Here is a 27412-nt window from a genome sequence, read left to right as displayed (position 1 = left end):
ATCCTCGATCCCCTATCTTGACCCTAAGGTCCCTAACAGGTCCCACCTATGCTGCTATAATCTCACGGGCCTCGCCTACGGGTCTCACCCAAACCATACTACTGAGCAATCCTGCTCCCAGGTCTCATTTATATTGTTGCTAGCATACGGGCCTCGCCCACGGGTCTCACCTAACTGTGTATCTCGAGTGGCCTCTCCTAACAAGGACTATGCAGGCCAACTCCATACTAAACCTTAACGACTTAGCCTTTCCTGATCCCCATTGCTGACTAGGAGATACGGGCCTCCGCCCACACTCCTCGAACTAAACTGCTAATGAACGCTACAGCTTACCCACAGTCTTATGACACTTTCCTCACGACTTGCTGCTGGGGGTATGTTGTGGCTACCCCACAGTCTTATATCCCACCTAAACTCGTACCCGGCAAAGGCTCTACGACTTGGTTTTCCCGAACTAGTCACCCGCCAGACATGAATACACAAACTCAAGGTTGTAAAGTTTCTCCAACTCCCAACTAACCTGATCCTCCATCCCAACAGCCACTTGAGCCACTTTCTTCCTTTCTAAGACTGTGAAACCACCCTAGTCTTGTACTTAATTCTATCCTTGGCTATACGGATGGCTCTCCCCCACTTCGACTTGACTAGTTTCTCACAACTCACAGTTCAGAAGAATTTCAATTCTTCCTACCATCCCCTGGTCACTTCGCTGAAAACCAGACTTGCCACAACTGGGGATCTAACCGATCCATTTCCAATCGACACCTTCCTGAACTAGCGAGGCACTACCAAGCCCCTCACAGGCATGCTACAGATAATGCATCCTAAGTAACCCACTCTAAAGGAGACGACCTCCAACTATCATTCTAACATCCAAGGTATGCAGATGACATTTAAATAAATCACTAGCAGACCGCAAAATTCCGAAGTATCATATTAATACCGATGCAAAGCCATAACAATAAGACCATATCATAAGCTGATAGAGAAATGAAAGAAGATATGTACCCGACACATCGGGCTACTCACAGCTCATCTGAAACCGATTGATACGCCCTGTTCCTCGCTGTAGGCCTCTCTGCCCAGCCCTGGCGACCATCGGTGATCCTCATGGTTGCAGGGGCAGGTGTCAGCACCTGTCCTACTGAATGCAAACTCGGATATTGGGCCTTCTTGTGGCCCTTCTGACTGCAATGGAAACATAACGGGTTTGATCCCTGGGTGGTGGTAGCAGTACAATTTCTGCTGAAATAACCAATCCGACCGTACTTGAAGCAACTAGAATCACCACTGCTGCCACTCCTACATGCACCCTCATGCGTCCTCGCACTTGCCACAACGACCCCCGTCTTGAGGACCTCTTGATCTAGAGTTTGATGTCTTGGGCCTCTTGCCCGATCCCGTAGATACCTGAACCTCCTCTGGCTTCCTCTTCCCAAGGTGTTCCAGATCAATCTCCCTTTCCCTGGCCTGAGCAATCATATCCTCCAGCGTGTTGCAGCTGGACCAACTCACAAACTCTCTGATTTCGTCCCTCAACATATCGTGATATCGAGCCTTCTTTATCTCCTCATCCGCGACATACTGCAGAACAAGAAGAGTCATCTCCCTGAACTTGGCGGTGATCTCCGCCACCCTCTCGGTCGTCTGCTGTAGATCTTGGAACTCCCCGGCTAACTGTTGCACCTTAATAATCGGTGCAAACTCGGCCTTGAACCTGGCCGAGAAATCACTCCATGTCATCGCGTCCAACGCGACATCATCCCCGATAGCATGACCAACCTCCTCTCACCAATCCCGTGCCCTGTCCTTCAGAAGACAGGAGGCGAGTCGAACCTTGTCCCCCTTAGGACACCGACTAGAACGAAAAGTGTTGGCGACATTAGCCAACCATCTGCCACTAGCAATGGGGTCCCTAGCCCCATGATAATCTGGAGCTCCACAAGCCCTGAACTCTCGGAAAGTCAAAGTACGCGCTCCCAACATAGTCATCAGCTCTGTGTGAAAGGCTCCAAGCCTCTCATCCAAAATCTCCAGGATGCCCTCCTTGACTGTGCCAAAGATCACAGGAGTCTGGTCAAGAATTCCGCGTGTAATCTCAGCTGATATAAACTCTCTCATCCGCTCTTCGAGCTACTCGATCCCTAAACTCGAGCCTGACCCATCTCTGACACCTGATCCATCCACTGGTCCATCTTGCGATGTCGCCATACTGAAAACATGCCATAACAATCATCAAAATACATATCACAGCTGAGGGACCTCGTAGTTTTGGGGCTTATTATTTATTATTGTTATTATTATTTATTTATTTACTTATTTTATTTTATTTATTTATTTTTTAACGGAACGTTACAATAAACGGCAATAAGATTCATAATCCTACAAAACAAAGTATCATTATGTCAAAATTAAGGTTGGTAAAGAGAAATTACATTATTTTCACTTAGAATTTATGACAAACCAAAAATCTTCCTCCTGGATTGTCTAATGTCTTGAAATCCAAATTAGACATACATCACCACATCAACATATGATTAAGCCCTTGTTCTTCCATTGTGAACTTCCATTGGATCTCAACTTTGTTGAAGAAGTTGTCATTAATCCCGCTGAAGATCGTTTGAAGAAAAGGAAATGCTGGAACCCTTTTAAAAGAAATGAATGAGTTTTTAACAATCATATACGACTCTAACGTGGCCTTAGTAACCACTATGTAAGGGTTAACCTAATAAAATGCATATATGACAAAAGCTTCTCAAATATTGGACATTAATAGACATAAAAATGAGGGTAAATCAAGTTTTTTTTTTTAACCTTTTGTGACAATATTGTTGAAAGATAAAATGCATGTGGCTTTCAAATGGGCTTTCAATAGCTATTATGCAGTACTAATGATGGTCGTAGATATGGGCCTAGAAATGCAGTCCAGCCCGTGTTTCGGCTTATATATAGATTGAAGATATAACTCTTCTGTTTCACTTTCTCGTGCTGTTTCGTTCTGATCGGAGCCAAAGTTCATCACCGGAGTTTTCCATAACTGAATACAGATACAATCTCATAACTCACATGTACACATCTCATCGCCTCTATACACATACCTGATTTTTCATCTGATGGATCCTTCTATAATGAAGTTCCTCGAAGAAGACGAGGTTATATACATATACCATTCTCTGCGTGTGTTTGTTTTGATTCCTATATCCTAAACGGTGCTAAATTTGCTGTATATATTTATGTATATGACAATTTTATTTTCTCAGGATGAAACAATGCATTCAGGGGCAGACGTTGAGGCGTTCACTGCTGCCCTAAACAGGGATATTGAAGGGGACAATACTTCAACGTCTCAGACTCCCACTACTACAGATGCAGGCGGAGGTATTTCACGATTCTTTAAGCGTTCTTATTTCTTATTTACTCTTTCTTTTCAAATCTAGACAGAGATACACTTTCAGTTTGTATGTCAAACGAGCTACTTTTCAACTTCAATTGAGTTTGGAAAACCCCCAATTTACAATTGCTTAAAATTAGGTCTCAAATGTGGTATATTCAAGTGATTCTTAGCGGTAAATGACATGGCCGACCTCCATTACCTTCAAAGTTGTTTTCTATGATGTTACCTCTGGATTGATTGTAATCCTTCCAATTCATTGCTTTTTTCTTCCTTTATGTTTCCATACCCTTTTTACTCCCACCAACATTCACCAACATTCAGCTATCTGTGAAACTCAAGTATCTACCACTATTGCAGCTTTATCTCAAGGAACGAATCATACTCCAAGCCAGTTGTTTCAACAGTGGCAATCTGCCAACCGTGAAGGAAACACCAATTACTCTAATGAAGAGGAAGTTAAGCCACAAATACACGAGCAGCAATCATCTACCATGGAAGCAAATCGACATGGATCTGGTTCTGGTTCTGAAACCCAACATCCACCAAATGATACTTCACGAGAAATGAATCTTAGCCAATCAGAACCTAGCAGACCTCAAGATGATCAACATAATGTTCATATGTCTCAAACCATGAATGCACAGAATTCTGAAAAGAATCCTGTCAATTCTCAAGAGCCAAATATAGCAAGGAACCCAGAAAATGAATCCCAATTGCAAAGGATGCATAGAATGGGAAATCAGCAACAACAGCAAGCAATGTCTGCAACTGGTCAAGCAGCTAATGCAATGAATCGGCCATCTGGAAAGCAGGTGCCATTTGCTCTATTGCTTCCTGTTATAGAACCACAACTTGATAAAGACAGGGCTATGCAACTCCAAGGTCTATATGTTCGATTAAGGGTATGATTCTGTGGTATTTTCTTTTTCTTTTGTTATTGTTTCTAACATTCTATAAGCTGAATTGTAATGTTTTTACTTTCTCCCAGAACAATAACATTAACAAAGAAGAATTCGTGAGACACATGCGTAGTCTTGTAGGTGATCATATGCTTAAGATGGCTGTCTATAAGTTGCAACAAGGACAAGGGCAGGTTGAAAACACTTTCATCATCTTTTTTTTATGTGTTTCACTTTTTCTTGAAAACACTTTCTTCATATTCATACACACTTTAACTAACTTCACAAAATCTATCCCACTTTTCAGCTTTCTGGTAAACATAATATTCAAAAGCCATCTCCATATGTTCCACCTTCATCTATCCATCAATCAGCTGAATCAAGCAGTCTACCAATGGATAACAATGCTCAAAAGTCAAGATTGATGGAACACCAATCAGATGCATCTATCCATAATGCTAGTAAGCAAGATAGGGATCAGCCACCATTTCCAGTACAAGGACTTGTGAAACAACAACAACAACATATGCAGTTTCCACAACCTCCTTTTCCAAATTATGGAAACCCTAGTGGAAACTTTCATCCAGGGTCTAGTCCAAATATGAATATGACCTCACAATCTTTTAAACCACAAAGCCATGATTTACAAATGAGGCAAGGTCCAGTTCATCATCAGGTAGGAGGAATCGGGAATCCAATGAGTCAAAATGCGTTTAATGACATGAAGAGAATGCATTTAGGCCATTGGCAATCATCAATGCATAAAGATCAAATGTTGTCAACAATGGCGTATGTGAAACCAGAACCTGTGGATCAGATTAGTGATCAACAACAACAACAACAACATAAACCACCACAACAAGGGCAATCTTCATTTTCTCAGGGTCAGATTGAACAAGGTGGTGGAATTGCAGGGCCTTCAAAGGATGATGGTTTTGAGATGATGTCTTCTTCAAGACCTGGTTTCTCAACTCCTATGAGTAAGCCTGAACCTATGTCCATCACAGCACAGCTTGAACGCCAGAATGCGGTAATAATATCACACTTTTTATTTTTATTTTTTTGGAATACCAAAAACTTGATTTACCAGTTTAATTGAATCCTGATTCCTATTTATGCAAATTGAACATGTGTGAGCTACTATTTCCATTCTTATGTGCAGCTAGACATGATTATGAAATGAAGAAATAGCAACATACTTCAGTTGATTTGTTTATTGAAATACTAAGAAATTTTCATTGCTATAAGTAGGTAGAGTTTATAAAATATAATGTTAACAAGAGAAACTTTTAAAAGTACAATGGTATAAATCTTTAATTTCTCAAAGTAGATAAGAATTTTTGTTGGACTACAATGCTGTAATAGAAAAAAGTGAAAGTATAATGCTATTGCTATATCTTGAATTTAGCCCTTCTTTTTTATCTCTTCATTTTATGAGTAGTGGATCAAAACAAATTGTTGATTGTTAAGCTCTTGGATGCAGTCTGCTGGAAATCCTTCATTAGCAGCTGCTGGAAATAGCAATGCAAAGACTCCCCCTAAAAAGCCATCTGTTGGCCAGAAAAAACCATTGGAAGCACCTGTTTCTACAATAAGGTTTCTTTTGTAGTGTAAACATTCAAGCCATGATTTTAATTTTGCTCTTACCCTTTTACGTATATTTTTTATTTTTATTTTTTCCAGTAAGAAGCAAAAAGTGTCGGGAGCATTTTCGGACCAAAGTATTGAGCAACTTAATGATGTCACTGCTGTCAGTGGAGTCAATCTCAGGGTATGTAATATGTTATGTTTTCTTCAATCACATTATGTTTCATCAAAGTGCTAAATGCTTGAAATAGCAATGTACTTTCATTTAACATTTTGCTAAAATTTTTATCATTTCTTATTATGACACTGCAGTCTGAAAAATCTAGTAATTAACTTTGTACTTTCAATTTTTGCTTATTAGAACATTGTATTTTGAAAAATCCATGAAAATTGCTTTTTTATTTGGAAGACATTTGTTAAAATTTTCAATGTACAATGTTGTAATAGGAGGAATTGAAATTAGGATGCTATAGTAAACAAATATAAGAAACTACATTGGTATTTCTTTTATTTATGATTTATCCCTTCAAGAAAAGCAATAAGTTAGCTCAGTTCGCTGTTTTGTGATGCTGTGGTTTATCAGGAAGAGGAAGAACAGCTATTTTCTGGCTCCAAAGAAGACAGTAGAGTTTCAGAAGCTTCACGAAAGGTCGTTCAAGAAGAAGAAGAAAGGTTGATTTTGCAGAAAATTCCACTCCAGAAGAAATTAGCAGAAATCAGTTAAGACTTTTACTTTTTGTTTATATAAAGTAATCCATGTACATATAATCTGAATGGATGTAACTTACAGTTTAAGGGTTTCTTTCAACGTTTTTTTACAGTGGCAAAATGTGGTGTAAAGAACAGAGGCAATGATGTGGAGAGGTGCTTGTCACTGGTGAGCTTCACTTTATCTTAAGTTATAACTAGTAAGGTAGCTTCATACAAAAGTTTAGGGTGCAATTATGCAAATATACGAAAGTCTTGTGGCCAAAGTTTGAAACCCAAAAAGGGTAGGTACTAAAACTGCTAATATAAAGTGTGAAACATAAAAAGTCTCGGGGCGAAACATGGCAGTATATGAAAGTATAGACACCAAATATGGCAATATACGAAAGTCTTGTGGCCAAACTTTAAAACCCAAAAAGTCTAGGGACTGAAACTGCCAATATAAAAAACTATTGTAGTTCCATTTTTTTCTTATTAAGGCGTAGTGTACCATCAAAAATGTCAGTCTTTTTTTTTTCTTATCAGGATATGATACTTGAAAAATCTACCAGTTATGGCTATGAAAATTGTTTTGTAAAATGGATGACATTGCTATAATCGGTAGTTTTTTCAAAAGTTCAATAATGTAACAGGAGAAAATGGAAATGGAATGCTACATTAAACAAATAAATGAAAGTAATTTGCTATTTATTGCATTTAACTGTTATTATGCAACTTGTTATCTAGTGTGTAGAGGAAAGAATGCGTGGATTGATCAGCAACCTCATCAGACTTTCAAAACAGGTTAGTATTTTGTGTTTATATATATAAATTTAAATATTATTTAGTTTTTATTGCTTAACTCATGGTTATTCAATTTTTTGTACAAAATAATATATTAAGTATTGAGGTTAAAAAGTCTCCTTTTTTGGGATTGGAGGTAGTAGAAATTATTAAAAACGTGAATGATTAAATTCCAGAGGGTTGATATTGAGAAGCCAAGACATCGGACAGTTGTAACCTCAGATGTGAGACAACAAATCATGTCCATGAATCAAAAAGTCCGAGAAGAATTAGAAAAAAAGCAAGCTGATGCAGAAAAACTCCAAAGAGCAGATGAGGCAAGTCTCACCCCTTTACTTTCCAACTTTAAATCATCAACTGTAAATAGTTTATTCTATTTTATTTTGTGAACAAAAACAAATGAATAGTAGTTTTGTAAACCTTTTTTATGACATTATTTAATCCTTGTGTAAATGCAGCCTGATGGTGGAGGAATTGATGGTGAAGATGGTCGTGGAAAATCTAAGGTATCAGACGTTTTTGATTTTAAACATTTTCATATTTATTTTGAAGAGAAAAAAAGAATGTTTATATATATATATATATATATATATATATATATATATATATATATATATATATATATATATAAATGTGAAGGCAAACAAAGAGGAAGATGATAAGATGCGAACCACGGCTGCCAATGTGGCAGCACGGGCGGCTGTTGGCGGAGATGACATGCTGTCAAAATGGCAACTAATGGCTGAGCAGGCCCGCCAGAAACGCGAAGGCGGCGGTGCTGACGTGGCGTCATCTACTTCTCATTCTCAGCCAAGTGTAGATGTTGGTCCCAAGCCCATGTCAAATTCCAAAGATAATGCGGATACTGAAAGGAGCTCTGGTGTTACAACTGCTACTCCTACTCCTGGTTAGTCTTCTGTTTCTTTTAGGGTTTAAATGCAAACGTATTTTCTTTGATTTGTTCACACAGACCAATTACAGAAGAAAAAAAAGGAAAGAATCAAACACTTGCAAGTTTATTTGATTAAAAATACATTTTATGAGTTTTTTATACTTTCAAAAAAAAGGAAAAGTGAAAATTGCTTTTGTATTTGAATGTTTTACTTCTAATAAGAGGAAATGAAAGTGGTTTGCTATTTCTTGTGTAATAACAGGTCCGGTGAGGAAATCAATGAGGAATCAAGAGTTGGGTCAGAATGGTAGTAGCGTACCACGGACCATCTCTGTGAAGGATGTGATTTCTGTTTTGGGGAGGGAGATTCAGATGTCAAGATCCACCTTAATTTATCGTCTTTATGAAAAGGTGAGATCTGAACACGCCTCTGAATGAAGAAAAAACTTCATGCCGTTTTCTTTTAAAGCTAAAGATGGGGAAGAGGATTGTATATATTCTTGTTTCATAACAGAAACTGTAAAACTTGTATTTTGTTTTTAATTTTTATATCAAACTTTTTTAAAGTTTTGGGTATTCAGTCAGTAGCGTGTTTATGCTTTTCTTACATTAATATGTTATGATCTACAATCTGCTTTTAATATTGGTTTATGAATGTCTATATTTTCATTTATTTGTTACTAATATGCATTGAAAACTTCTTTATGATGGGTATAGTTAGGCACGAGCAAACGGGCTGAACCGGCCCGACCCGGGAACCGGCTTCGGCCAAAATCAAGAACCGACTGGCCCGGCGGTTCTACCGGTTTCAGTTCCAGGTCTGGTTTTTGCCGGACTTTCGATTTTGGAAACAGTCTCATGCTTCCTTACGGGGCTTGTAACTCATTCAATTTTTAACCAAATTAAACGTTTTTATAGTTTAAACTTAACTACAAAACCTAAACTACATATAGGAAAAAGATTCAGGTCAAAACAAATTAAATTGAGTGAGTTATGCACATTTGAACAACAAAATCAGACTACATTTAATTGTTGAAATATAAAAACATTTAATTTGATTAAAAATGAATGAGTTACAAGCCTCACAAGGAAGGTTGTCAAATCATTTTTTTTTTTTTAATGTTTCAACAATTAAATGTAATCTGACTTTGTTGTTCAAATGTGCATAACTAACTCAATTCATCTTTTTTTTGACCTGAATCTTTTTCCTACATGTAGTTTATGATTTGTAGTTAAGCTTAAACTATAAAAACGTTTGATTTGGTTAAAAATTGACTGAGTTACAAGCCTCGCAAGGAAGAGTATCAAATTAGATTTTTTTTTTTTATGTTTTAATAATTAAATGTAATCTGATTTTGTTGTTCAAATGTGAATAACTCACTCAATTTAAGTTTTTTTAGATTAGGATTTGTAGTTACGTTTAGACTATAAAAACGTTTGATTTGGTTAAAAATTGAATGAGTTACAAGTCACGCAAAAAAAACGTGTCAAATCAGATTTTTTTTATGTTACAACAATTAAACATAATCTGATTTTGTTGTTCAAATGTGCATAACTCACTCAATTTAAGTTTTTTGACTTGAATCTTTTTCCTTCACATAGTTTAGGTTTTATAGTTAAGTTTAGACTATAAAAAGTTTGATTTGGTTAAAAATTGAATGAGTTACAAGCCCCGCAAGAAAGCATGTCAAATCAAACCGGTTCCAAAATCGAAAACCCGATAAAAACCGGACTCAGAACCGGAACCGGTAGAACCGCCGGGCCAATTCGGCTCTTGATTTTGGCCGAAGCCGGTTCCCGGGTCGGGCCGGTTCAGCCCGTTTGCTATATTCAAACATAATAATGTCAAGAAAAATATTACTATAAAAAAGATTCACCCTACATCAATTTTATATATATATATATATATATATATATATATATATATATATATATATATATATATATATATATATATATATATATATATATATATATATATATATATATATATATATATATATATATATATATATATATATAGATCCGGTAAGAAATTTTTTTTGGTAGGAAAGTAAGAAGTTTTTTTTTCTACATACTTTTTTGACGAACAAAAAAAATAAATCACTAGATGAATCAAAAATAACATGATTCACCAAAAAAAAATGTCAAAAAAACACACCAATGATTCATTTATACAATGATTTCGTTGTTATTCATTAAAATTCTCATAAAAGTGAATTTTTTCTTAATTACTTAAAAATAAATCATGAAGATGTTTTTTTGGGAATTTTTTCTTGTGAATCATCTTACCATTGAATCATCTAATGATTCATTTTGTATGTTCGCTAAAAAAATATGTAGAAAAAAAACTTCTTACCTTCCTACCAAAATTTTCCTTCTTATTTGATCTTGACTCTCTCTCTCTCTCTCTCTCTCTCTATATATATATATATATATATATATATATATATATATATATATATATATATATATATATATATATATATATATATATAATCACTTATAAAGTTAGATATGCATTTAAATCAAATAAGTTGCTCTTAAACACTTTATTATTTATTTGGAAAGACACGAGTAAATTCAAGATTATGTGTTTGTGGTGATTCCACAAACTCAAATCTTGAAGGGACTCGTACGGTAAAATTTATTTCTTTTTCTTTTTTAATCATGGAGATATACCCGTTGTTTGGCGAATCATTGGTTTAAAGAACCCATCAGATTTAGTGAAAATTTTCTAAATGAACTATAAAGTGTCTAAGAGCAATTTATTTGATTTAAATGCATATTCATTTTTTATAAGTGATAATATGTAATTGGAGTACGGTAAACGTTCTTTTATCCTCATTTTTTCTAAAATTATTGTGATTTAAATATTTTTGTTAGACTATATGTATAGATAAATAAGAAAACAAATTAACATTTATTAGATTTTATAATTAAATGATAAATAAGAAAAATAAAACTCATGTTTAAGAAAATTAAGAAAATAAATTAGTGGGTTTGTTTGATTAATAAATAAAGAAATTAGATTTTATATTCAAATGAAAAAGTTTAAACGGACTGATCGAATAAGAGGAAATCCTTTGGTGGGTTTGTTTGATGAATAAATAAGAAATTAAACTAATTTTTGTAATGAATAAATAAAGAGAAAAAGATAAATTAATTAATTTGTGTAAGTGATAAATAAAGAGGGGGGGGGGGGGGGGGGGGGGGGGGGGGGGGGGAGAGGAAGGGAGGGGGGATAAACGTCTAAAGTTTTTATCATATTTTTGTAGATTTTTAATAATGGTAAAACTATAAATGCAAATCCTTTTTAATAAATAAAGGTTTTTTTTGTCACATATCATATTCTCATTCATTTGGATACATGACATTTTCTAATATTTTTAAATTTTTTATTTTCCACTTGTCATTTTATTGTATTTTTCATTTTATTAAATTAAAATTCCACATTTAATATGTAATGTATTTATTAGAAATGGTTTATATATGTAATGTATCCAATACATTGAAGTCTCATTAATTTTAATAATTCAAAAAATTTCTTATTTTTCTTATAAATTCAAACTTTTCAAATTGTTAAAATTTTATAATATTTTTTTTTTTAAATAAACTCATGTGATATATGGATCTCACACCTAGTTTTTATTAAGTTGAACGATTAAATTGATAACCGGAAATATCTCACCCTAATTACTTTTAACATGATTCTTACTTCCATAATCATTACATTGAAATTCATTTTAAAAAAGATCACAACACACATACATTATAGGGAAAATGACTCTTGAGGGTAACTAACTGTTACGTTAGTTCTCATTTGGCCCCATTTTTTGTACTCAATATACCATCGAACTTGTTGTTTGTGTTCACCACAACCCTTTTGATCGACTTTTGACCTGTGATAGTTAGTTAAAGGGTTATGGTGAACACAAACAACAAGTTCAATGGTATAGTGAGTACAAAAAAAAGGAAATGGACCAAATGTGAATAAATTCAACAGTTGGTTACCTTCCTGATTCATTTTCGCTTTACTCATTTACAGCAAATCTCATGTCATCTCCTGTTGATGTTAATAAATTTATGAGATTAATGTTTGCTTCTCTTTAAAACATAAGCCACGAAAGAACATTATTCTTACATGTACAACTTTGTAATGCACTTGAATATTTATTAAGGGAATCTTGACTAAGCAGATGCATTTACTGACTACATTTACATTTCCAATCAAATGATTTATCGTATCATGGATTTTAGACAAGTCTACAAATGAGTGGAATCACAAGTGCTGTGATTTTTAAGTTAACTTAGATTTAAGATCGAATTCATGGGATACAATACAACATCAATATGTACAATATCATACGGCTTTTGCAGACACATCATCATAATATACCTTGAGGTAAATGTTTATGCTGATAAATATACCTCTCATACACAGTCATATCCTTTTGCAGAGAGGCGTTGACAACTAACCACAATAAGCATAGCATATACCATGTTTTAATGAAATTACCCCTTCGAAACTCTCTTCATATACGTTATGACCAAAGAAAGTTACAGTCTTTGATAAATTTGCAACTTTAATTTCATTTAACTTTTTGGGGAAAATGACTCAGGAGGGTAACCAACTGTTGAGTTTGTTCTTCTTTGGTCTATTTTTTTTGTACTCAATATACCATCGAACTTGTTGTTTGTGTTCAACATATTCCTTTGACTGACTATCACAGGTCAAAAGTCAGTCAAAAAGGTTATGGTGAATACAAACAAGTTCAATGGTATATTGAGTACAAAAAAAGAGACTAAATGAAAACAAACGCAACGGTTAGTTACCTTCAAGAGTCATTTTCCCTACATTACACTTTACTTTTATATTACACCTATTATTCAATGTTGTTTTTCAATGCGGACGCCTCTAGATCGATAGACAAATAAGATTAAGCTATAATCATTTTGGTGAATTGTCATTTATTTTTTATTTGTTTAACATGAACAATTTATATATTATTATTTAATAAAATATGGGTCCCTCTCTCTTAACATCTCTCCCCCACCAAATGATTTCCTCTTCCTATGAGAAGCCCTCGTCCATTTCCTTCTCTCCACCCTAGGGCACAATCTTCTTTTCTCATTGTCGTCCCCACCAACTGCATTTGGAGACACAGTCATAGGTGCCACCCTCCTCCTTCCTAATAACCACCATTGCCAACATACAACATTAGATAAGAATAAAAGTTGCACACGAAATGGGTTATCTGTGAGATTCTGATTACCAATCCATCTCACCGACAAACTTACTTCTCTTACCAACCTTCCCGGTGAAATCCCAATAACTTTCTCGATGATATCTTCCAACCACCACTCCAATGAAGTCCAAATCGGTGTTCAATGCTTTTGAGGGATATATAACGATGGAGAAGTAGAGAATTGAAGAGCAATAGAGAAACATCGCTGGCAATGACACCATTGCTACCGAAATCTACTCAACAACAACGGTGATTTCTGCTCCTTTTTATACAAGTTTTGATTTTTGATTTTTGCTCCAGAATCGAGATAAGGAGAAATCTTTTTTAATAAATGGTATATCACATATGCCACATAGGCATAATATTTGTAAAAGTTATTATTTCCATGTCATCAGTACCATACTGGTAGTAGGGGAATAGTCCCCATATCCGGTCGATAGGGCCAAGGGGTAGGTCAAGCACCCCGATATGACTAACAGTATAATTATGTTATGTTTTTATGTGGTAGTAGTAGGGGTGAAATATTCCCCGTAACCGGTTGAGATAAACCGGAGGGGTAGGTCAAACACCCCGGTATGTATGACAGGGGTAGGTTAGACACCCCGGTATGCCTAGCAGGGGTAGGTTGATGTGACAACCCGAAAAACTTCTTACGTGCACTCTTCAATCCTTTCCAATTTTAGACTTATTTTACTATATAGTAGTACCCTTTAGAGTCTAATGAAGCGTTCTAAATATGATATAATCAAGGTAGGAGTGTTAATAAGGATTAACTCGAAGTGTAGGAATCAAAACCGGGCCAAACACTCCAACACATGGAGTGTGCGGCCACACACATGGAGTGTGCGGCCACTCACTTGAGTGTGCGACCACACACTCTTGTTTGCGGCCTCACACCTCCCCAACCGCACACTCTACATATATATACCACCCTTGGATCATTCTTGAACACTACCTTCACTTCTTCAAACATAGAAGACAAAAATCCTCTCAAGTATCATCCATTCTCCTTGAAGATCTTCATAAAAGGTACCAAGAACACCAAGATCTTCATCTGGCAACACACATGGCCGCACACAGGGCAGAACACATGTGTTGGCCGCACACAGGTCCGCACACATGTGCTGGCAGCACACTAGGCCACACACCTGGCCGCACACACACATATAATGTGTATTTTGGCCATACACCCTCTTGTATAGACTTATAAACCCTTATACAATCATATGCGATTATAACACTTCATTATAAGTGTTTACTAGTCTCTAAGGTGGTCCCAAAATCATCAATTAGATGTTCATAACACTAGTTAAATCCATATATGTGCCTACATATGCTTAATAGGATTCGCGCGTGTTCTCAAGTCACCACTTGACACCTAGCGTCTAATCCAACATTGTCATCAGAACCACTCACTACAGGTGAGTTCATACCCCTTAAACTAACCTTTGAAATACTTTTATATGTTTTAAACACTTTTATGGGGTGGGGGGGGGAATACAAGTTGAATACCTATAGTTATTATATCAATCACATGTGATTAATAACTACCAAACCAATGATTTTATCACTGTTCAAACTATTTATCAAACTGCTTTACTTCAAAATGTTTTCCAAACTATTTTACTTATCAAATACTTTTATTTAAAATTTATTATACTTCTTATAAATTACATGTCCATGTATGCATAGATATATAAGAAATGTTTAAAAGGCTTAGGAAGGCCATCCGCCTTATTTCCTTTTCCTCGATTTGGATGTGGTCTGGTGGGATGTCAGGTAGCCGTCCGAGGGTCATTTCAATATTAATTATATATCATATGTGCATATATTGACATAAAAGTACTTCCATATTCATGCGTATCAGTTACATCATTAGTAAGTTACCATCGGGGTAACGCAAGATTACTCTTACACTATTGCTAGATCAATGAGTCAGTTCATTCATGAGTCAATACTTATTACTACGAGAACATATACATTACATTACTATGAGTACATATACAACTATACTAGAAAGAGAACATATACGACTATACTAAGGAAGAGAACATATACAACGATACTAGAACAAGAACAATACATATACATATACATACATATACTTCCATAAATGTGATCCACTGTATCGGTGCATGCCTTAATTGTCATGGCCCGAGTTGTAACCAGAATCTCTTGGAGGGAGAGCGTGAGTTTGCATATAGATCTATACTGGATTGACTATCCTACACCTTGCTGCTAGCTACAGTCAGACCTGCAGGTCTGCGGGTGCCAAACGTCATACCTTTTTACGACCTACATTTGTCGTTGATACTCAGTCGATAGTATGGTACAATTAAATCACATGATACCTTAATATAAATCCGGTTTAAGGTAGTTAGTACAACAGTAGTGCCCATAACACAACACTACAGTACTACATTAATTTACCCATTATATACATTTAGTGATTATTTCACTTAAATATTCATGTATAAACTATATTCTGTTAATGATAGTTACACTTGGGAAATTACACACTTTTACAACAAACGAGCGTACAAAACAGTTAAGCCTTGGTAGAAGGCTACTTTAATAGAAAATATAGGTTTTTTTGAGAGATTCAGACTTTTACAAACACTTACAAACATTTGCATACATTTTACAAACTTACACTTGAGACATATTCAAACGTTTTGATAACAAACACCGACACTAAAATACTTATGAACTCACCAGCTTAATGCTGATAAACTCTTTCAAAATAACTTGTATTCTCAGGTCATCAGTAGACAGGTACCGAGGTAAGCTTTTGAGAAGATGGAGCGCATCCAAGACTCGTCTTATTATTTTGATTTACATTATTTTTGGTTTCCATAACTGTACAGAACACGCCTGTATTAAAATTATATATTTAATGCAATGGATGATGTTGTTTGCTTATTTACATTTACTGTGTTGTGATTTTACATGACGTCCTCCGCCCTAGAACGTTTCCTCCGTTCTTGGTTTTGGGGTGTGACAGTTGAGCACCCGGGTATGCTCAGCAGGGTAGGTCGGACACCCAGATATGCCTGACAATATGTGTTATGTATGGTATGTGGTATGATGGGGGAACTCACTAAGCTTCGTGCTTACGGTTTTCAGTTTTGGTTTCAGGTACTTCGTTTTCAATGGAAAGGAGTCGTCGATCGCTGTGCATCACACTATGTTTTCCGCACATGAGATCTTTGGATTACACTATGATATTGTTTTATGATAACATGCTTTGATTATTGACACTTTAGTTTTGACGTAGGATGTTTTTATACTGTTGGTTTTATAATAACCTAATTAAAAATGAGATTTTTGGTCTTGAATTTTGGGATGTTACAATCTGAAGGAATAAACACATGGGACTTTTCATCCCCAACAATCACCCATCCATGGCTAAAAGCATGCAATTTAACCAAATAAGAGATCTAAGAAAATATTAAGAAAGGTTAGAACTTTATACCCAAAATGTGCTGGAAATGGAGCAAAGAATCAAGATCTATGAGCTCCTTCTTGAATCAGCACCTTGCACTAAGCTTCTCTTCCTTGAATAAGCTTCAAACACACACCAAAACACACATAATGGAATCACAACACACTTAGAGGCACTAGGGTTTCGAGATTAACGGTTAGGGGCTATGGCGGCTGGGAATGAGGCCAGCACCTAGAACTTAAGGTGTTTAAATAGGGTGCAAAATCCCGAAATTAGGGTTTCTCAAACAGCGTCCAACTCGTTAAGTTTCCTTCACCAACTCGACGATTTGGTCCTTAAAAAGATGCGCCCCAAAAGCTTCCAACATGTCGACTTTATGCCATAAACTCGACAAGTTGGCCCCTAAAAAGGGAATTTATTTCCATAATTGACCTTCTAGATTCTGGATGTTACAACTCTTCCCCACTTAAATTAGATTTCGTCCTCGGAATCGCTCCTTACTGCCACTCATAACAAAACAATCCACCTGAGGGACACAATCAAAATTTTGCGCATAAGACAATCTTCCCAAGACAATCGAAATCCCAAACCGAAACTTCTATCCCGAAGATAACGCTTACAGAAACTGCACAATGAAGTCTCATTCCAAGGGTCTGGATTGTTATTGGGATCATAATGAGGTGTTACATCATGTTCTCAGGGTAGTCGAGGTATCACAGGAGGAGATGGTCAGGATTCCTTCAGATGTTTGCGGATGTGATATCTTCGCCCATTTCTCGTGGATATTGGGTAATTGTATCACTTGGGAATTGTGATAAGTTGGATCTCGGGTTGATTTTCTGTTATTGTATGGGTTAGCAAGGGTTTTCAGATGCCATTCAGCATGTCGAGGAATCTTTGGGAGATCTTCAGACGGATGTATCTCGCAGAGCGGATTCCGCATGTATCGTGATTGCTTCGAGTCGTTATCAGAATTTGTTCAGTGATCTGGGTTGCTACAAGTGTACCAGGTTCGGCCACGTCTTCAGGGATTTCCCATAAGGAGTAAGCCCATTATATTTTCGTTGTGTTGAGGTGGTCGACAAGGAGGTCGAATGTCTTACGGTCAGGGAAGAGTAGTGAGTGCACTTGCTCCAGTCATTTTCAGGGTTGGTCCAAGGGCTTAAACGAGGGAGTTATGACTAGGTTTCAGTAGCCTTGGTATTTATGTTCGGAAGAGCCATCGGGATTGCCGGGGGAAGAGAGAGTTGTCTCTGAGGTTTTCGTTAGACTATCCGTTTGTTGGACTCTGAGATCTTAGCTTGATATCACTTTAAGCGTTTGAAGTCATTGATGTTGTCGGGATACAAGAGGTGTTAGTTGAACTTCAGGAAGTGTGCTATTTTGGCAGGGATATTTCTTTGGTGTACTAGCTTTGGTAGGCACCGGTCGTCATCAAGGTGAACATTAGAACGTAATGAGGATTGGGAATCCTTCAACTCTGGTGTACCGAGCAGACTCAGTTGAATCTAAGTGGGGGAGAATTATCTAGGTATCCATGTCAGAAACAAGGGTGAAAGTGATGTAAGACTACGGGGGAGCCACCGATGGTCAGCTAGGGTATAGTGTTTTAAGACTGCGGGGGAGTCGTAACATTCACTAGCAGTGGAGAGTGTTGTAAGACTATGGGGGTTCTGTAGCATTCACTGATTCTTTCAGGTGATTTGGACTAGGGCAGGGTAGTTTGTAGGGTTGTGGTGGAGCCACAACTTAGTTAGGATCAGGACCAGAGGTGATTAACCGATCTGTTATTCGGGGGCAAGCCCGAATGGTTATGGGAATTTAGGATGTAACTGGTAGAGACTGCTATGCTAAGGGTTGGGCCTTCTGATACAGGATCTTGTGGTCGAGCAGTGCATGTTTCTGTAGGGCTACGGCTGGGTAGCCCTGTTATCAAATTTTATAAGAACCTAATGGTTGGATCGGGTGCGAGACTGGAAGTCTCACGGAATCGGCTAAGGGTATTTATTAATCGGTCGAGTAAAGGATGACATGAATTCATGGTAATTATGCAAATGTCGATTTGAGGATCTTCGGATAGGACCAGAGTAACAATTTGGATTGGGATAGGAACCTGAATCGGAATTCGTGTGGGACGTGTGGAATCTATATGCCAAGGGCATCGATGGCAAAATTCCAGGGTGGTGATCGGGTTAGTTTGATGGTAGTCTCTACCATTGTGATGTGTCTTGGGTGGCTCTATCCGTAATAGAGCCATGATATGTCGGAATCAGGAAACGGTGGCTCCCCCGTAGTCTTATATATATATATATATATATATATATATATATATATATATATATATATATATATATATATATATATATATATGAACCCAAAAGTGGGTAGGAACCACAATAACTATTCTCTATCAATCATTTCGTCAATAGCACACACGTCAAACCTACTTATTTGGTCGTGATGTGTTCACACACGACACACGTCCATGGAATATAATACGACCTCGAAAAAATAATCATATGCGACGACCGTTCATACACACACATACACATACACACACACATAGAGAGAGAGAGAGAGAGAGAGAGAGAGAGAGAATCGTATATTTCAATTGTTGATCGTATTTAGTGTTTACAAGTTTAAGACCATTATATAAATCATTTAGCTGCATTATATAAATCATTTAGCTGCATTACTATCATGTTAAATTACAAACATAAAACATCACTTTAGTTTTAATGCTACTTCAATAGAAACTTTTAGTAAATTGAAAAAACTGCGGAACTAGTTTCTTCACTAATCATCAAATTACCGGATGTATTAACTTCTCTTGAATCTTACAAAGAAATTAATATAAATTGGCATATACAATTCTCATTTTGTACCAACCAAGCCTCTTTGTAACTAAAAATATTAGTATACTAAACATATTAGTATCAAGTATACTTAATAGAATATCAACAGAATTTTTGTTGTACCAGCTCTAATTAATACGGTAAACGATTTAAGATAAAATATATCGGTAACCCTTAGAGAGTACCAAGTAATGTACAACTCGATTCTAAATTTCTAATTGTACATATTCGTTGATGAGCCTCTCATCGCTTAAACTTCACACTGTTAGTTGGAATACTATAGATCGACATCTTAAGAGAGTTTACATGATTTACAGAACTGGATATTTTATAAAATTATGTTTTTAGTATTTATCTACAAATTATTCGGACACATTGTTTATTGACATCGAGAATACTTGTATATCGTGAACGATAAGTCAATTCTAACATCCTACCGCCTTCAAAGGTCCACTCTAATGTTTAAATAACAAGTCACTTATTTAAAGTGGCTATCAACGACTCTTAACTTGTTCTTAAGTCACTTATTTAATTATATCAAAAAATAGATCAGTACAACTTTTATGTTTAACTACATCATTCAAGTGCATTTCAAGCAACCATTGTGATAGAATTGCCTTATTAACCTACTAATAACATAATGAAATATAGAAAATCGAGGGTTATTTATTGGTGATCATTTTGTGAAATTATCTTCTATTATGATAGAATTGCCTTATTAACCTTCAACACATAAAGATTTTGAGAATTGACGAGTTTGTGTAGGTAGTAATTTGATGCAAAAACATTATAGATGAATATGCAATTAGAAGCAGGTGTCATTTTAGTAGAGCTTCTGAAACATAAGATGCAACAACACAGACATGATGATATTCATATTATAGACATATACTACTGTCATTCATTCATTCATTCATTCATTCAACCACATTTCACAGTAACCAACCAACCACACTTTGAAACCTTCTTTCCTTTTCATTTCTTGAGATGAGGGAAACAAGCCAACACGTCAGCTTTAGGATGTTTTGCTTCAGCATGTTCCCTGCATTTCACCTCAGATGTTGTGCAAATGAAAGTTTGCATGCACACCTTGCACTGAAATATCCAATCAAACCACATTCATAAGCCCCAATTAGTTAAAACTATTACCTTTTAATAATGTTAATCTTGTAAATATGTAGAAATTCAAGGACATTTTAGTAACTTGGCACTTGCCCACTTGACAGGTTGTTTTTTATGATGAGGATGAGAGGGTTTCTTTCCTTCACAATAAAAAGTGGTGTAAATCTTGCTAAGAAATAAGCCAAAAGCTCAACATAATACCTAAACCTGGTTATTTTGGATGATCTTAGAATAGCTTCTAAAGAACAAAGAAAAAGCTTCCTTTTGCAATTTTCCTGACAATAACCACATCAATGGGTCCCACTAGATCCTTAGAAGAGAATTACACTCCCTAGATCCTGCCTAGAGTTTCCAAATGCAAATTCGACATGAATTTTGTTGTAAATTAAAAGAAAAAAACATCATTTGTGTACCTAGGGCCTTCTGAATATACGAAGTTAAAGAGTAAATCGTTTGACACCAAATATTTTATCAGATGAGCAACTAGCAGCGATTATTTCATCAAAATCTGTGACAGATATCGACGGATCTAAAAGAGCACTACTATGAAGGTCGCGTGTGAAAGTCGTAAAGAACTAGATAGATCCTATCTGAAAGTCGTACCACAAAGAACTACTAATTTTCTAAATGAAAATGACGCGTTATTGGTTTGTCCAATAGAATCCCCAAACAGACGATTTACGAGACATCACAAAACCGATCATCAAAATACGATTGTTTTAGCTAATGTTTGATAGCTTTGTAGTCATATAATAAAATGATTGTTGATGAATTCAAAAGATTAAGATCAAACCTGGATGTTCATAGCTTTTTTGTTGGCTTCAAGCTGACTTCCTGCGAAAGATAACATAGATAATCAGTCGATTACAGAGATCAAAGCATAGGCATCGTGACATAGCAGGATCATAGATTAGATTGCCATATGTTTCACCGATCGGAAGAAAAGGGGGATCGGAGAAGGGTATTTGAGTAAATACGAACCTTTTCCGGCAGCTTTGGCCTTCTCCAAGTTCTTCTCACGGGCCATCTTGGATTTCTGAGCATTTCCGCCACCCATGGCTCCCTGATCTCTGCCTCTTTGTCTCTCTCACCCACCGAATTCAAAACCCTAATTCTACAATTTGGTGCGACTCTTTGGATGGAAATGGGTAGATATTTATACCCAATTATTTTACCGATTTGCTCTTTATTTATTTTTATTTTTTTCTTTATAGCTTCCGTATCTAACCTTTATTCGTCAAATATATAGAATTTAGTTCCATCTACACGGACGTCTATAAATAAAAGAGGATTATTTAGGCCGAAAGATGAATGGTACGTAATATTTTTTTGAAAGGGATAAATACTTAAAATGTTAATATATTTTTTTTATTTTTATACATTTAGTTATTGATTTTTTTTTTCGTTCATATTTACCTTTTCAATTTGTTAAACTGTATACATTTAATCATTATGACCGACTACTTAGGTTAGCCATTAAAAATGATTTGACAGGTTAATATATTTCTTATTTTGTACACATTTAGTCCTTATTATTTTTGTGCACATTTAGTCATTAATATATTTTTTTGTTGCAAAATAAATCATTTTTGTTTTGGTACTCATTCAGTATTTATGAATGATTTTTTTTTTCTTACGACATATTAGGTGGGATAGTCATATGGTGGTGGGATAGGTTGAGGTGGTCCTGCTATATGTTGTAGGCCAAGATACCTTGTGCGGGCCGGTTGTAAGTTGTAGGCATGGAGGCTCAAGAAGAGTGGTTGGGTTAAGGCGACATGCCAACAAACCCTGGGTATTCCAGTCCGATGACTGATTGGACATGTTACATGTTGGCATTCCAGTCCGATGACTGATTGGGCCAAGGTATTACAATATGATGAGTGTGGGCCCGTTATGCATGATAATACATTTGTTGTACATATTCATCAACAGTATTGAGGATTCTGTGTTTCTTATATTACTCTGATTTTCGATAAATGTATTTTGGAATGAACGTTTTTTCTTGATAATGGATTTATAATTAGGGCGTTTTGCCTTATTTAAAAATGAAAAAAAAAATCGTAAATGAGACATTGCACATAAATATCAACAGCCCCACACACTTCATCAATGATTGTCTCAGGTAAGATGTCGTGAGAAAAGCCAAAGAAATCATTTATAAGTACCGAATGAGTACAAAAACAAAAATGAATTATTTTGAAACAAAAAATATTAAGGACTAAATGTGCACAAAATGAGAAATATATTACCCTATTAAGTCATTTTTTCTGGCTAACTTGGAGTAACCGGTCATAAGGACTGAATGTGTATAGTTTAACAAGTTGAAGGGGTAAATATGGATAAAAAACTCATTGACCAAATGTGTACAAATCGAAAAATATATTACCCTTTTAAGTCATTATCCCTTTTTGAAACTACATAAGATTTTATGAAGCCGCTAAAAGAAATTATAGCACTTAAATTGTAAAAAGATAAGGAGTGGGGGTTTGTTATTTTAATAAGTTTTATTTACAAAAAAAGGCTACAACTAATAAGAAGTCAGTTATGCACTTTATATCTTCTATCTCTTATCGCTACCTATCCCTGGTGCGTTTGGTAATACAAAGCAGGGGCAGTGTAGCGACTTGTAGCGAGGCTAGTAGCGAGTGGTTTAGCGAACCACTCCTTTAAGCCTTATAACAAATTATGTTGGATATGTATTTATATAAAGCTGTGAGGAATGGCTTTATTGGGAGCGTGATATTTGTTGAGTTACCTTCAGACATACGCATCCAAACTTGGTATAACGAGTTAGGTAAGCCAATTGGTGAGTTCTTATAAAGGAGAGAGGTAAATGTTGTTCATTTCAAAAAATTAGGATAATTTTGTTGTAAATTTAACAAATCGACCAATTTGTTTCATGTTTTTTATGTTTCTTACATGGTGACTAGGCAAAAATCTAATGTAACTTCCATATATGATCTCAGTTAGCAAACATGTAGATTAAATTGAACCTTTACGTAGATCTATACTCACTTTCCCTTATTTCTTCTTTTTTTTTCTTCTCAAAGTATCATGATTTTGTATAATGGTTTCCTAAAGTCACTCAAGTGATTCATCATCCCAGTGTAGTGTATGCAAAGCAAGGGATGTGTAACTTCCAGAAAATTTGAATGTTTATTAAGAATAAGAAATGAATGGAATGTGTTAGAAGATTAAAATATATGTGTTTTATGGAACAAAAGGGTAAAAAGGTCCAAAGTGACAAAAAGTATGAAAAAAAGCAAGTGTTCAGTTGACTAACACTTTCTCACAAGTCAGGTGAGAATTAGAAAGTGTTGACATGGTATTTGGAACTAAATTAACCATTAGTTAATATGTGTGAGAAGTAATAGTGAAAATGGATATATTCATCCAAACAATAATAGGTAAGGAATTTTAGATAGGTAATTGAATAATTACCTTGATTGAATTGAGTGTTTTGGCTAAAAGGGAAAAATGAGAAATTTTATCATTTAAGTGCTCACTTTATGACTTAATGTATTAAGTTTTGTAACATTCAATAAAAAGTGATTTAATAGAGTTGTTAAGCTCATTACCACATTTATGTGGACATAAAGTTTTTAAAAAATGGACTTAAGATGAGTAAGTTCTAGGCATTTAAAGTGGAATGGAAAATGAGCAAGCTGGAATGGATTTAACTAAGGAATCTTATGATATGTAGGAAACATAGCGCATCTATAATGGGTATCCAGTACGTTTAGGTGATTTCAGTAAGAGCATTGTACTATGCAAAGACAGATGCGTTGCACGATGGTACACGACACGAAGAAAGCACATTTCCCAAAACACGTGGTCACTTAACTAGATATGGCGTGTCTAGTAGTTGAACGTGCCCATTCTAGAATAATTCATTCATGTATGTCTTATGTAGAACATATCAATTGGGAATCATTTTCCTTAAACCTAACATTGCGTCATTGGATGTTTAATAAAACAACATTAGTCTTACCGTGACTAGGCTCAACCACTCTAATGCTATAAGAGAAGTTTAAAGAGGTTTTTTAATCTCTAATGAGGTTGGTTTTTAAAAGCTCATAGCTTACTACCCTCATCACCTTTTTTCATTTTGATTGGAGTTACCGAAAGGGATTAATAGGATAGTGTTCAAGATAAAAATATTAAAACAAAATCCCGTTTTATATAAATAAAAACATGAATCCTATGTTATCCATGAAAAACGCACATTTTGTTTATATCTGTTGATGAAGCGTGAGTGGTTTGTTGGCATATGAATTTGGGAGTATAGTTGAAGATGATGTGGTATTCGTGATACTCAAGCGTATTTTGTGTTGGGTATTATGCAAAACATATAATTTCCTATGTGTGCAGGCAAGCCTAATTCTTGATCAATGTTTTCTCTAATTTAACATACAACTTTGAAAAACAAATAAGAAACCCTAAAACATCTAGCATATTTTTGAAAATGAACTAATTAGGGTTAGGAGAAACATATCGTGATTGTTATTGACTAATAACAAAATCCTTGTGTTGTAGAAGCATTGAGAGCAAGCAACACAAATATCGTATCTCTAGTGGTTCATACCCAACATTAGAAAAAGGAAGAAGATTGGGAGAGATGAGAGAGGCTCAAAAATTCGGTTGGCTCTTCATAATAACAGGTGGCCAAAAATTCTAGGGTTGAGGCTCTCTTTATAATGCAATCAGGATGCCCTAGATAAGCCCAAATCCAAGATTATATTAAACCAGGTAATTATCCACTTTCCTGATTATCCAAATGGATTATTTTAGAAACTCTAAGGCTCATAGAAAACCGTCCAAGCCTTATGGATGGTTCTAGAATGTCTCTTGCTCAACTATTAAACAATCACACTTCAGTCCCTATACTTTTAATTAATTCTTTTAGTCCAAAAATTAATTTCAATTAATTTCTGATTAAATATTAATTAAATATTACTATTTCTAATTAGTATATTATTCTCATAATATATTAATAAATTATTTATTTCAATTTATTAATCAAATAATACATCAAACTCTCTCACTCCAAAAAATCATCCTGACATGTTATAGGTTTGAAGGCAACCAAAAAGGACTATGCTACTATCAATTCAAGTGTATACCGATTATATTTATGGGCTTAAACACCTAATCTAACAGTCTCCCACTTGGATAAGTCTAATAACTATAACTGCCAATATATTCTTTTAAAAATGATGTAACGCTCGCATATTTGGGTTAGTCAATTTAGAGATAACTAGCCGTTTACCCGCGCTAAGCGCCGGGCGGCAAAAAGTTTCTTTCGGAAGATAGTTTTAATAGTTTCCTTTAGACGTGAGTTATTCATTGCGGCCATTTGGTAGACTATTATGTGTCGAATAGTTCATTTCAACATATAGTTTCTTGCTAGGTGTATAGTCATACAATACGATAAAAGTTGAGTCTACATCTCAAATAATTCATTTGATAGTTCATACTTGATTTTAACAATATATAAATAACAACAATCTGCAACCATACAGTTTTGTACATTTATAACATGTCCAATATATAACCTACACCAATCTGCAATCATGTTGCTTCATCTGCTAGCCCTGCATTAAACATCAAATAAGCATCTAAGATACATATTTGAAGAAATTGTATAATAATAAGTTGTTGATTGTACCTTGTTAATCACATAACACTTCTTTGTACACAACGTTTGATGTGTAGATTCCATCATTATGAAACATTTTTTCCGGCTTTACTAATACCTTGGTATTGACACGTGATATTCCTCTGGACAACGCCACATAAAGCTGACCATGTGAGAATACCGATTCTGGTAGATAAACACCTACATTTGGAATTGTTTGTCCTTGAGCTTTATTGATTGTCATAGAGAAACTAAGCTGAATTGGAAACTGCTTTCTTTTAAGTTTGAATGGGAACATCTCATCGTCAGATGGACATAGAGGAATTCTTGGTAAAAACACTCTTTTTCCAGCATGTTGGCCAACCGCTATCTCTGCATCAATGACATTTTGTTGGAAAGCTCGACATATCAATCTGGTGCCATTACATAACCCATTTGAAGGATCGATATTTCGCAAAAGTATTACAGGGCACCCAGTTTTTAACCGAAGATAATGAGGGGGTACACCACTAACATTTAGCGAGTTCAAATACTCCATCGGATATAAGTTATTTTTGTCATCTTCCGCTTCATCAAAACTATAGTAAACTTTTTGCTCGCCAGAAAATCGTTCGATCAACTTATTATTAATCTCATCAACACTTTCATTTTTAGTTGACAATATCGCTCTCGAAATGATAAATTTTGAATCAGCGCCGTTGGATTGCAAAGAAGGAAATATTGCATCAATCAGAACGTCCACTGATTTAGTTTTATCAGTGTATCGAATGGACATGTTATCAGGTATACGAATATAGGACTCGTCCAATGTTTCCTCCTTTCCATCACCGACTCGTA

At 35.5% G+C, this 27412-nt stretch overlaps 3 protein-coding genes across 3 annotated transcripts; 1 reads left to right on the top strand and 2 right to left on the bottom strand.

The window, feature by feature from the left end:
* Window positions 1–2980: 2980 nt before the first annotated feature.
* TAF4 (TBP-associated factor 4) lies at window positions 2981–8829 on the top strand. Its single transcript, XM_078992023.1, has 14 exons — window positions 2981–3152; window positions 3261–3378; window positions 3752–4296; window positions 4383–4487; window positions 4601–5323; window positions 5777–5889; window positions 5977–6064; window positions 6464–6599; window positions 6702–6757; window positions 7315–7371; window positions 7548–7688; window positions 7830–7877; window positions 8011–8278; window positions 8526–8829. Exons 1-14 carry the CDS (start codon window positions 3114–3116, stop codon window positions 8699–8701), a joined length of 2613 nt encoding a protein of 870 aa, XP_078848149.1. The 5' UTR covers window positions 2981–3113; the 3' UTR covers window positions 8702–8829.
* Window positions 8830–20606: 11777 nt separating this feature from the next.
* On the bottom strand, window positions 20607–22087 carry LOC145043388 (uncharacterized protein At2g23090). Its single transcript, XM_078992022.1, has 3 exons — window positions 21916–22087; window positions 21728–21768; window positions 20607–20907 (listed from the first exon to the last, which is right to left on the bottom strand). Exons 1-3 carry the CDS (start codon window positions 21989–21991, stop codon window positions 20788–20790), a joined length of 237 nt encoding a protein of 78 aa, XP_078848148.1. The 5' UTR covers window positions 21992–22087; the 3' UTR covers window positions 20607–20787.
* Window positions 22088–26609: 4522 nt separating this feature from the next.
* On the bottom strand, window positions 26610–27350 carry LOC145040528 (uncharacterized). Its single transcript, XM_078988443.1, has one exon. It carries the CDS (start codon window positions 27348–27350, stop codon window positions 26610–26612), a length of 741 nt encoding a protein of 246 aa, XP_078844569.1.
* Window positions 27351–27412: the final 62 nt, after the last annotated feature.

The sequence above is a fragment of the Lactuca saligna genome, chromosome 4 (assembly GCF_052625555.1).
Source record: "Lactuca saligna cultivar CGN05327 chromosome 4, ASM5262555v1, whole genome shotgun sequence".
Taxonomy (NCBI): domain Eukaryota; kingdom Viridiplantae; phylum Streptophyta; class Magnoliopsida; order Asterales; family Asteraceae; genus Lactuca; species Lactuca saligna.
The sequence above is the reverse complement of the archived record's forward strand: the minus strand, read 5'-3'. Positions and strand labels throughout refer to the sequence as shown.

Excerpts from the sequence above, each read along its gene's own strand:
- LOC145040528 (XM_078988443.1), bottom strand. The coding sequence starts at position 27,350 with ATGTCCATTCGATACACTGATAAAACTAAATCAGTGGACGTTCTGATT.
- TAF4 (XM_078992023.1), top strand. The coding sequence starts at position 3,114 with ATGGATCCTTCTATAATGAAGTTCCTCGAAGAAGACGAG. Across the intron at positions 3,153-3,260 it reads AGTTCCTCGAAGAAGACGAG|GATGAAACAATGCATTCAGG; the intron begins GTTATATACATA and ends TTATTTTCTCAG. Across the intron at positions 5,324-5,776 it reads AGCTTGAACGCCAGAATGCG|TCTGCTGGAAATCCTTCATT; the intron begins GTAATAATATCA and ends TCTTGGATGCAG.
- LOC145043388 (XM_078992022.1), bottom strand. The coding sequence starts at position 21,991 with ATGGGTGGCGGAAATGCTCAGAAATCCAAGATGGCCCGTGAGAAGAAC. Across the intron at positions 21,769-21,915 it reads GGCCAAAGCTGCCGGAAAAG|GAAGTCAGCTTGAAGCCAAC; the intron begins GTTCGTATTTAC and ends TATCTTTCGCAG. Across the intron at positions 20,908-21,727 it reads AAAAAGCTATGAACATCCAG|TGCAAGGTGTGCATGCAAAC; the intron begins GTTTGATCTTAA and ends TGGATATTTCAG.